Raw genomic sequence first — 12,456 nt, 5'->3', positions numbered from 1 at the left:
TCAGCATGGGTTGTTTTAACTCTTTCAACACACTCTAATCTATGATACTTGCATACAAGTAACACATTGGCTGACGATACTCAACTTTGAAGCCGTGGCTCGGCGAATTTCTTGGACGCTATGTTCTTGTCTCTTCAAGGGGTTATTTTTATTTTCGAGGCCGTTTTTCTTAAGAATTTGATTCAGCAAAATTATTGAACCTTTTGCATGGGAATTTTGCGCATGTATTTATTGATATTTGCACGATATTAATTTATTGATTTTTACACGTGTGATTTTTTACGAATAAAAATAATCAAACTTACGTGAGTTATATACTTTTTATTGGGGTGTTTCGAAAAACATGGGTTGACAGTCGCAATAGCTCCAGTTTTTCTACAGACCGGAAAAGGAAATGAAGTTGTTTATTAATCAATACGAACGTAATTATGGCCCGAATTGAAAGAAATTAAAAATCTTAATTATTTACGAAAAAATCTATTTTTTGAAGATGAAAAACCAGGATACCCCTTCAAAGACGCGTTAATGCGAGAAGTAAACGCAAAGGGTCCTTCAGAAATTCGCATCTTGGCCAGTAGACAATATAGCATGCGCTGGAATCTTTCGACATCTATTTGTTTTATGTGCTCTCTCTCTCTGTTTTTTAAATTGCACTCGACACTGCAGCTGGGTTCATTATACCTATTATACGTTCAGGTAGGACATGTAGATAAATCTTACAACTACAGACGCTTTGAAGTGACTGTTGGATGACACTCACGTCAAGGATAAAGATCAACACTTACACTAGTGTTAGTATTCTGTGTATGAGTTTCTGACATTGTACGATTGCATTTATGCCTTTTTGGAGAAAGCGAATTCATTATTTAGAGAAATTTTTCTACCTACGGAAAGTCTGATGAGTTATATTATAGGCAGACGTGGGAATAGAGTTCTACGCATGAAAGTTCTGACAACGATTTTGACAGCATGGAATCAGCATGACTCTGTAGATCACAAGAGTTAACAGATCTCTTTTTTTAAAAGTACCATTCCTGTATTTAACTCAACTAAATGCTACAGTACTACAGTTCTGTTTTCTGCTTCTTGTGACCGCCTGTTCTGATCTGAGAGAGCCGAGACCCCGAATTCGTAATCTTCTTTTTTTTTCTCCTTTGTTAACGCGTGTCACAAACGTTTAAAAAGGCACAATGCATAAGCAATGTTAAAATTTTTGGTTGCACAGAGGACTTTGGCGATAACTCTTCATTAGCTAAATGGAGTTCTTTGGATCTTCTAGCAGAAGAGGAGGACAACACGTTTGCTACGTCCGCTACCGCAGACAAAGAAGGTAACACCACGATCATTAAGTTACCACCATTATTTTCTTAATCGTCGTAAAACTCACGGCTGAATTTCTCTTTGCAGATGACACGATATTCTCGTCTTCTTATCTCCAACGAATGGCTTCCGAACATAGCAGCAAAAGGTTGCAGATCTCCACATCGACCAGCATCGACGTCTCGTGTCCAACTACGCCACAGCATTCTCCGACCCATCAGCCATGCAAGACCACCGTGCTCCTTATAGTGATGCACGCTGGAAGCGTGTTGGGTAATTGTCACAAAACATGTTTCTCAGCTTATCAATTCCCTAAGCCCAAAGTCAGGCCTGTCCAACCCGCGGCTCGGGGGCTCAGTTGGCCCGTTCTCCCACTTGTTCATTCCGCTAGGGTGGGAGATGACGTTCCCGCACTATTTGACACGGTCGTGACATTTGTTTCGTATATTATAACGTAAGAAGGAACCTGTAGGGGAACGGACAAATCGATGGTGGGGGCCGTGTGGTCCGCGACGAAGAAGAAGTTGGACAGGCTTGCTCTAAGTAATAGAACTAGACTATGGATTTTATGTACTTATGACGGAAAGAGTAAGTGCAATTTAATGCAGTGGACAGATTAAAAGAATTTAAAAATATCAATCTGCTAGTTCGAGTTGATTAAAATCATGGAAGAGTATAATTTGTACAGACAATTTTTATTGTGCATAAAGACCCGCAGTTTAAAAATAACACACGTGTCTAAAAATTTCAGACGCTAATGTGGACCTAACTGCGAAAAAATCGGACATAACAACGTTCAAAGGGGCCTTCGAGTCGGTCATGAGACAACACTATCCTAGCATGGTTGGTCATGTCGCTATTAGGTTTGTTTCCTGCCCTTCGATCTGCACCGAAGGTCTTGGTATTTTATCGAGGTAAAATCTGATCCTTTATCTTTTACGTATCTCGTTCCTCGTTCACAGTGTCCTAATACATTCAATTTCAGTCTAAGTCCATACAGCTTTGATATATCGCCTTCTTGTGTGGATGCACCTCCAGTTACCAACGACACGATCCCGATTGGAGCGATTCCGCTGCTTGCTAGTTCCACGCCTGAGTACCAGGACGCTGTATCGCGGGTCATAACTGGAGCTAATCAAGTATACCACGAGTTTTTAAAGAGCGACGAGGGTCGCGGCTTTACAGGACAAGTTTCCTTTATAGGGGACTCAGTAGGCGCGATTTTAACATTCGACGCTTTGTGTAGATCAACACACTCTAGACATAATAGTGAAAATAATATTTTGGATAGTCAAGGTGACAGTAACGACGACGGGAGACACTTGACAGCGCCTTCTCCCAGAAGAAAATCTTCTAGTATAAAGTAAGCGCCCGGAAAGGATAACTTAACATTCGCACGGCCGTCGGCGGGTCTTTTTAGACCCGGGAATCACAGTTTCAAGGAAAACAACAAATGTAGAAATTGTGGCGAGGTTCATTAAAAAAAACCATATTTTATAAATGTTTTGACGTGTACTTTTTTAAAAATAGTCTACTGTAGTACACAGGGTGTCCCAGTTGAAGTTTCGCGATTATTTCCCAAACTGTAGCTCACTCTAAAAACGGTTTTAAATAAAACTTATTATAGAATATAATATATAGAAATTTCCGGGCCTCAAAAGACCCACCGACGGCCGTACGCGTAACATTTTTATCGATGGCTGTGCGAGTGTTCAATGATTATGGTAAAATACTTTTTTGGTTTCAGTGATCTCCAACATTCTAAACTGGACTTTGACGTAGGCGAATTTTTCATGTTTGGTACTCCACTCGCCTTAGTTCTGGCGTATAGAAAAATTTCCGCGGGCGGCGATAAGAATAGTAACATAAAGAGACCATCTGTGAATCAACTGTACAACTTATTCCATCCTACTGATCCTGTAGCTGCTAGATTAGAGCCGCTGATCTCTGCAAGATTTTCTCTCCTTCCACCGGTTAACGTGGCTCGGTATCAAAAGTATCCACTTGGGAATGGTCAGCCCTACCATCTGTGTATGTATTCGACAAACATACACAATTATATTTTCTATACAATATGGGGAATCTGGAATAAGTTATCCGAAGATCTCGTTTGCTATTATTTTAATTTCTTGCTATTAATTATCAATAACAAGCGAGATATTCAAATGACATATTTTAAATTCTCCACCTTGTATAAGTGGAGAAGATAAATATTTTATAACGTGTGCTGCTTCCAGTGGAGGCGATTCAATCAAATGCACAATTATTCACGGACATGAATGTGTCGCATATCAGAAGGCTATCTGATATATCGATTCATAGTACGATGTCCGGTATGGTAGAAAATATCCAAGTAGTAACCAATTGTACGTAAAAAGTAAATTTTTTTATTCTATCCTTCAGTGACGAATATTTTATTTTTGTATTTGGCGACTTGTTACAGTGACGCAAAAATGGTGGGGCGCGAAAAGACTGGATTACGCGCTTTACTGTCCAGAAGGCTTGGCGAATTTTCCTACGAACGCTTTGCCTCATCTTTTCCACGCCAGCTACTGGGAATCATACGACGTGATAGCGTTCATTCTGCGGCAATTGGGCAGATTCGATTTGCCGATACTCTCTAACGAAGAGAAAGAATTATCTTCCTTCCGTCCAGGTCAACCTAGAGAAAAATGGAACAAGAAACGTACCTCCGTTAAACTGAAGGTATTCACGCTGAAACTACTAGACGAACTAAAGTGTTCGGTTTCAGATTTCTACTGGGACTCGGTGTAATAAGTTATTACATTTTCTCTTTATTGAACTAGAATGTTGCTGCCAATCATAGAGCGAACGATGTAATTGTAAGAGAAGGAGCACCACAAGTGCTGGTTGCTAGATTCATGTACAGTCCCATAGACGTTATCGCATTGAAAGGTGTGTTGAATACTGTATCACATAAATTACATACTCCAAAGGCACTGTACATGTACGATCGATTCTTTCAGGCGAAAAAGTGGACATCCACATTATGAAGGATGCTCCAGCAGGAGAATGGACGTACTTATCCACAGAGACAACTGACAAAAATGGTAGAATAACTTATAGGGTACCGGACGACAAAGCATTGGGCTATGGACTGTATCCTATTAAAATGATTGTCAGGTAACGCTATTAATCAAGCGAGTATTGAGAAGGTGTACTAGATGATACAAATGAATTTCTCCTTCTAGAGGTGATCATACATCGGTAGACTTTTTCATGGCTGTGATTCCACCGAAAACGGAGTGTGTGGTGTTTAGCATAGACGGTTCGTTCACTGCGAGTATGTCTGTCAGCGGGAAGGATCCAAAAGTGAGAGCGGGAGCTGTGGATGTTGTCAGGTATTACCTTTCAATCCTGTTAACATGAAGATGAAGGGTATATCGGGAAAGATAAATTCATCTTTCGTCATTTCATTCGACGGGCCCCCCCCCCCAGAGAATTTTTTATTGCAAAATCGATTTTTTCTAAATTCCAGAAACTTGAAATCGCTGATTTTATATTAAATTTATCAGATGGCCATGTTTATGTACCCTTTCCTCTTTCCTATAACAAGCTAATATTTATTTGATTAATATAGGCACTGGCAAGAACTGGGTTACTTAATTATTTATATTACCGCGAGGCCTGACATGCAACAACAAAAGGTCGTTTCCTGGCTGTCTCAACACAATTTCCCTCACGGGCTTGTATCCTTTGCGGATGGCCTTTCGACAGACCCTCTGGGCCACAAGGCTGCGTACTTAAACAGACTGGTCCAGGTAAACAATTGTCTAAAGATAGACGTTATGCAACTATAACTACACCGGCGTGCAGAATTAAAGTACCACTAAATTTTTAGTGATAGAGAATATTGACGCATTTTGACGCGTCTTGTAAACCTAGTGTTAATTTTGGACACCAGTGTACTAAGGGAGCTGTTATGTTGCCATGAAGTGGAAAACTATAACTTTACTGTTTTCGTTTAGGAGCACGGTGTAATAATCCATCACGCATACGGCAGTAGCAAAGATATAAGTGTGTACACGGCAATTAATCTTAGACCAAGTCAAATATTCATCATCGGAAAAGTGCCGAAGAAGCACCACCTTCTGGCGACGATCCTCCATGATGGCTATGCCGCTCATTTGACCATGCTACAGGCTCATGGGGGTTCGAGGCCCGCCCAGGGTAACGCTCGCATGGTGATCCCAAGGGGTCAGTTCGGTTTACCTGGGCAGAACGCTTCGCTACGGCGAAGAAGGTGAGCAATCAATTCTTTGGTGCACGTTCGACACGGTTATTTGTCCGATCGGATTACATGTTGTGGTGATGTGGACATTTTTAAGGTAATAATTCATTCGATCCTTGCTAACTCCGACGTTCAGACGTTTCGATCGCTGCAGAACGGCGGATGTGTCGTGATAAATGTTGTCTCCTAGACGGAGGAGACGTGTGCAGAGTGGGCGTCAGGCATTTCGGAGATCATAATCAAAAAGCTCTCTGTTATCTGTACATAGATAATGCTGTCTTTTTATAAACTGTGTACTGCGACGTCGTTATACATATATGACAACGTTTCAAGCAAAAAGTAGTTGTTTCAGAGGCGACGACGGTGCGTTCTCCGTGCACGCGCCCGAATCGATGTTAACTAAACCAATATAGTCGAGAGATTTGTAAAAACAATCGTAACTACGAGAACAAGGTACATACACCACGAATAATCTAAGTAGTCGCATGGTATAATCCATAAGAGTCTTGGCAAACGATATAGACGACGAACCAACGTCGTTCCATCGTAGAATGTTAGCCTGAATCAGGCTTGGGCACAGCTTAATTATTTGAGTTACTCAAACCATTCAAATAAAATAATAAATAATTGAGCATCAAACGTTGTGTCGAAATACCAACATCCATTACGTAGAAACTGACCATAGCATATTTTTATGCTCGTACGATGCCCAAGCCTGGTCTATATCGTATGTTTGGATGCATAGGTATCATTCCTCCATGAAGCCTGAACGATGCAGCAGTTGATTTCGGTACTGCATCGGATTCTGTCTCGAAACAAGTCTTCTGTAGTTCCACCTAGCTTATGTATGATCTATGTACAGTGCCGTTCATGTTCGTATCATCGTCATTTCCCTTTTCTTCTTTTTGCTTGTTGTGTTAGAGTGATGCTGGGCTCTCACAGATAGAAGTAACGTCTTGTTTCTCTGTTCTCTTTCAGAACTGATCTTCTCTCTCTTTCTATCCCCTCCTCTCTCTCTCTCTCTCTCTCTCTCTCTCTCTCTATCTTTCTCTGTTTTTATCTTTCTCCATACGTTCCTCCTTATTCTTCAGCCGAACAATGTTTGAAGCTTATTAGTCTGTTCGTTCCAGGTACCTGTTTTGAAGATACGTCGTGTCACGCGGCGAGATCCGCCGCCGTTCTACGCTCAAACTTAATGTTGTATCTGTCAGCCGTACATATGTCCTGAATTTGAGATTAAATCAACGTATGAGTGTCTAGATGTAGAGAAACTAAAAAAACCGTTTTTTCGTTACCCTGTGAAATGGTCTGATCTCACTATAGCGACCAAGGTAAACCACAGAGCCCTATACCGCTTCAAATCTGTTAGGTGAATGTGCGTGCGTGCGTGTTGCGGAAAAAATACCATACATGTTCAGCTAGATCCACCACCGTCAAAGTATATAGCCTCTCTCTTTCTCTTTCTCTCTCTCTCTGTCTTTCTTTTTCTTCTCGATGGAAGTCTTTTTAAATCTTTGGTTTGGTGGTAGATCACACGAAGACATCTGCTTGTACGAAAGACTAACAGCACGTCTATCATGCGATCAAACAACACGATGCACTACTTTACACGCGAATGCCATTTCGAATGACACTACCCACGGTCCTAACCGGTGCACAGTGGGCTGAAAACCCATTTCTTTGTGACCAAAATGATTTTAGCGTTATTTCAAGGCTTGTATTTTGGATTTCGAAACTTCAAAGGGTTGTCAATTACACGAAAATTTTTTCAAAATATGAAACATCAAAAGTTCAATTTTGTCTACGAAAAACAGGTTTCCAGCCCACCGTGCGGTGTACAGACTGTAGACGTTTAATTTATTGAAAGTGGAATGAAGGTCTCGGACAACGATCGTACGTTTAAGCTTCTACAGTCTATCCGCAAGTACTCCAGCATCTTTTCTAGCAATTGACCCTCGCAGCAGCAGATGTGCAGACTTTGCAGCAATTGAAACCACTTCTGCATTCTCAGAGTCAACCAGCTTTGTTCAGATCAAACTGTACTGTCTCTACTTGTCTCATGTAACATTGTTGCATACTTTGGACGGAAGCAACTTCTGCTGTAGGAAGTATTTCTTATTTTTGTACTGGCCTAAAGTCAACGACGGGACATTTGCCTGGTCAACAAAAATATATGGCGTAATCTGAAAGTTCGTTCTCACAATGGAGGATGCGGACGTCCCTCTGTCTCTTTATTTAACACGTTGAGTGCCACGCTAATGTCCATGAAAACCACACAAGATCAAAACAACTTGTTTAGAAATACAAGAATAGAAAGTTTATCATAACTATGATTGTTCTAACATTTTCACACCTCATAAATCCTAATAAAATTTAAAATTAATTTCCAGGTTTGGTAAAAAAACGTGGCACTCAGAGTGTTAAGCAACGACTAACTGACCCACTCTACACGACTGTCTTTGCAGGACAGCCATTCGTCTTCACCGCCATCCGATCATTCACCAGTGCTTCTTACTTATGGAGATGTTTATGTCACGCTTTCAGTATGAAAATCCAAACACACTGCTAGCTCTACTACGCTGCTAATATCCATGTTCTCATCTGCTTCCACGACCGGCGATCTACACCTGTCTCTCGTTGATAGATGCAGCATACTTCTCACGATCTCTGCTACAAGTTCGATAACGTTCAAGAGGCTACTGGAACGTTCACCTATCTCACAATTAGATCTAAACTTAGAGAGTAGACAGATCTATATTTCTATCCACGTTGAAACGGACATTTTATTCGACCTCGTGCCCCGAGACGTTTCAATGTCCGCTTCAGTGTCTCCAAAACTATATAGGAGTTAACAACGATTTGTTTCTTCAGGCATGATTCATGAATCCCTGCGGCTGATAGTATATCTAACTCTCTTGATGCTTACCCTGTTTGCCAATTTCTTTAACAATTTCAATGTCTTCTTAACGTTGGAACATACTCGACACACACAGACTGTCGGCAACTAAACTCTCACAAAATTAAGATAGATCAGATCAGCATCAATTGCAAGAAAGCTACAATAACGATCACTGGACCTAACAGACTCGAATGATCGACAGTCACTGTGCAGAGCATGATGCTCAGAACAATTAGGACAAGTCTAACGTTTCCAGGATTACCCTAATTATTCTGATCAGTGTAACAAGTCTCTCAAGTTATCTAACGCTCTCATACATTAACACGCAGTCTTTTTTTTCAAATTATTTAGATTAAAGAGATCGCGGATTGCTCGGGCATTAACCTGGATGATTGACAGCTCTTTCAGACTGGCGAAGCGTGCGATATCCCAGCCGATCCCGAGCAACATGACGTTGCCGTTGGAACGATCGACGAGCGTCGGTCCTCCAATCTCGCCTCAAACCGCGCCAGCCATCAGATCCACGGCACCGGAGAAACTCTGACGATTCGCTCGCTGCCGGTCGTTCTTCGAATCCCGGCGGTGAACGGTATTGATATTGTATTCTCGCGAGGATCTTCCCTGGAACGGAGTCGGTGCGGACCGAACGAAGAAGTCCTCGTACATTTCAATCGACACATGCTCAACAATTTAAAGAAGATCTAACTTTGTTACTCCACTTTTATATCCACTATCTATACCTGTAAATTGTAATCCGGGGTCGTTGGAAATGATCAGATCCGAGGCTTCCGAAAGTCGTGGCGCGCTACAAACGTCCGGGCAAGCATAATCTCTCCGATAGCAACCGCCGGACTGCGAATCTTTATGCGATTACGATGCACAGAAATTTCTAAAACACTACTGGCAGGATGTTGCATATGAAATGTCCGATTTTACTAATCGTTTAGATTAACGAATGCTATCGCAGCCTGCAGGTTTATTATATGTATACCATTTTAAGGTACAAAGCTTTGTCGATGGCAGGAAAAACTCCAAAACGAAGATGACAATCTTGTAAATGAAGAAGGTGAATAAGTAAAAAATTCTATTTCTATCGCTTGAAAGCTAACGGACATTTCTTTCACTTTGGCCTTGCATAAGATTACCGTTCGCATAGAGATTCGCAGCCTGGCAACAATGGCTCGATCGTACGAGGACCTCCGCCTCCGCGTAAAGACGATCACACGGTGCCCTTTGTTACAATAAAACTGAAACTTCATGCGTTGCAATTCGTTCTTCAATCAGCGATCGGGGCTTTTCGTTTTCTTATAGAGACCATGCGGCGAAACATTGTACACGAACAAAAATACTGTTTCGGTAAACCGAGTTCTTTTGCAAACCGTGATCGAACATGATCAAAATTTTTGATAATACGGTGCAACGAGTGAATGCGACTTAGTTCCTACTGTGAATGACGAATAAAATGAGAGGAGGGTGGGCACGTTTCCTTAAAGGCGAGGCACGGTTTGTAGAAGAGTATACCCATCGTCTCAGTCTAGCGAACGAAAGGAATGTATGTATGTACAATCATCTTTTACCGTAGCGTTAATTTCTCCTCTGTTGATAGTTCGTAAGAATTATAAAGATTCGTTGAAATTGTTACCTGAGAGCCCCTCGAGCCGAGGGGAAACTGACATTCACCGTTACATTGTTAGCGTTAACGATTAGCCTGTAAGCCTTGTTAGTACTCTATTACCAGGAACTATAGTGATGCATACTGTCGCGGCCAAGTTCCTTCGGTGCTATGCAGTGATGGGATTCAGTCGGTTTTCGACCATTTGAAGACGATCAGTTTTAAACGTTATAGACAATGATGCCTAGGTTCGTTCGAATTGATTGCATTTTAAATGTACAATTTAAATTAATTGTCAGAAAGGTGAACAAATTATATGTGCATCGCCATCGAAAAGTTTCATTTTACTTAGAACCCGCAATATTTACATTAAATATAATGTACTGTATAGTGTACTGTGTCGTCTCTGAAATTGCTAAAGTATGAAATCGGTCTGGAAACGTTTTGAATCTCACCACTGGTGCTATGTCATACTTTCAATGTATCTCTTCATATCGATTTCTAAGGAGAACAGAGAGAAGATGGAGGAGAAGAACGGGGAAGATTATAGTAGGAGTGTAACACCGTTTTGTATGTTGTTTATTGAGCAGGCCCAAGGGGGCGATTTCCGAAAACGTTGGTACAAAGACGCTTCCCTCTTACCGCATAGTTTCATGTTGCCGGCGGCATCACCGGCAATGTAAATAATAACCAGAAAGTGTACATAATAAGTAGCTACGATGTTCATGGGTAACGATATACATATAGCGTATAATTTAACTAGTTAGCCGTGCACTTCGTCGACGGCCATGCTGTCCAGATGATAATAAAGCCGGATGGCGGTTTTGACGAATAGGCGTTCACCGTTAGCTACCGATGCGCGTTTCTCTTGAGAATTGTACGCTTAAGCAATTGTGGTTAGATGATTAATTATCGTCCGGCTTCGTTGGTAGAACCGGGGAAAGAGTATATATCTATAACTTTGTAAATCTGTCACGATTCGAATCGCCGCGTCGCTTATTACTGTAACTAATTGTTATCACGACGATAGTTACTCCAAGAGCAATAGGGGATGGAATTTTTCAACTACTTTAAGAAACGATGTCTAAAAGGAAGCGTAGATCAGCGACGATCCGCCCGTGGATCAACTCGAACGACGGACAACTATTCTTGTTTCTTCTTTTTCATTTCTTTTTCTTGGTTTATTTTCTTTCTTCTTTCTCTGTGTGGTTCGGTATCCAAGACGGGATTAGATTAAATATTATCGATTAACTCATTGTTGTGCCATCATTGTTCCTTGACTGTTTCAAAGGTATATTGTGTAGCCAGTCGAAGATCTGCCATTGATCTAGTCCTTGCGTAAAAAGAAGAAAAAGAATTCCATGTATATTATTTATCCGCGCTGTCTTTGCTGTGATGTGGTACACGAAACAGATTAATTGACTAATTATATCGAACTATTGACTGTTTGTATCGTTGTAAAGTGGCATGACGTAGCTCTATATATATACACAGACACAGAAATGTAACGGGACGGTGTATTTATACAAAAGTATGCGTCTCTTAGAATTTGACCGTGTGTATGTATACATATGTATGTATATAAACTGTGTATACGCATGTGCGGAGTGTTCGAGCCGCGGACAATTTTGTTGGTTCGTCGTCGAAGATGTCGGAGCAACATTTAAGCAACAAGTTTTAGCAGAGATCTCGTAATAGAACGTATCTTAGATTTTACACTGTGCAGTCCGATATCGACAAGAATGATAATAATCTTTACTCGAATATTAAAAGTGTTATTTGTTGCTGAAACAATGAAGTTGTCCGTAGAACACTCTGTATATGTACGTATACGACGACGTAAATGTTTAAGATATATTTATTCGTAGGCGTATAAGTGACTGCGAAAATATTTTACTTATACGGATGAACGATTATTCTCACTGGTAATAAGAGTTATATTTTTGTTAGCGTAACTTAAATGACGTATTATACTTAATCAAGGGTCATTGTTTTGTATATTATGCGACCTCGCTCTAACGTAATCGATTGTTTTATATACCGTTGACACGTGACCTTTTCTTTTTTAAATCAGCCGCTGTGGAATTGGATCTCGCGATTTCTGAACAGAACGCCTGGCTGAGAAAACTGTAGTCTAACCTTTCTTCATTGGGTATTGCAATAAATGATAAATCATTGTCGTTTGAAATCTGCCTTGTTCATTCTTGTATACACCCTTATTTTAAATTCAAAAAGCCCGCCTTTTTTGTCTTTAGACAACCTCTACCATCATTCTGTGATCCTGATAACTCGCGAGTAAAAGTCACAGGATTTTATAACCAGAGTTGGTAGCTCATTTGTCTATGTTTGTCCCGCACTCTATGATCGTTATCG

The 12,456-nt window shown here is 40.8% G+C and overlaps 1 protein-coding gene across 10 annotated transcripts in view; it reads left to right on the top strand.

Moving 5' to 3' along the window:
* The window catches only part of Rdgb (retinal degeneration B), a 35,771-nt gene extending 23,500 nt beyond the window's left edge, over nt 1-12,271 (top strand). For 3 of the 10 annotated variants that reach the window (XM_076798304.1, XM_076798305.1, XM_076798303.1), the window contains exons 8-20: nt 1,226-1,330; nt 1,408-1,593; nt 2,072-2,234; nt 2,306-2,683; nt 3,068-3,351; nt 3,558-3,686; nt 3,764-4,026; nt 4,128-4,236; nt 4,308-4,464; nt 4,533-4,682; nt 4,922-5,102; nt 5,310-5,584; nt 8,823-12,271. In XM_076798304.1, coding sequence (XP_076654419.1) covers nt 1,226-1,330; nt 1,408-1,593; nt 2,072-2,234; nt 2,306-2,683; nt 3,068-3,351; nt 3,558-3,686; nt 3,764-4,026; nt 4,128-4,236; nt 4,308-4,464; nt 4,533-4,682; nt 4,922-5,102; nt 5,310-5,584; nt 8,823-9,015 — 2,573 coding nt within the window. In that variant the 3' untranslated portion in view covers nt 9,016-12,271. Of the gene's footprint in view, nt 1-666; nt 697-1,225; nt 1,331-1,407; nt 1,594-2,071; nt 2,235-2,305; nt 2,684-3,067; nt 3,352-3,557; nt 3,687-3,763; nt 4,027-4,127; nt 4,237-4,307; nt 4,465-4,532; nt 4,683-4,921; nt 5,103-5,309; nt 5,585-5,669; nt 6,026-6,702; nt 6,843-8,822 lie in introns of those variants that run through there. The other 7 variants (XM_076798308.1, XM_076798307.1, XR_013083184.1 and 4 more) reach the window with 6 other exon arrangements.
* Nucleotides 12,272-12,456: the final 185 nt, after the last annotated feature.

The sequence above is a fragment of the Halictus rubicundus genome, chromosome 12 (assembly GCF_050948215.1).
Source record: "Halictus rubicundus isolate RS-2024b chromosome 12, iyHalRubi1_principal, whole genome shotgun sequence".
Lineage (NCBI taxonomy): Eukaryota > Metazoa > Arthropoda > Insecta > Hymenoptera > Halictidae > Halictus > Halictus rubicundus.
Note: the sequence above shows the minus strand (reverse complement) of the source record. Positions and strands in the feature narration are given on the sequence as shown.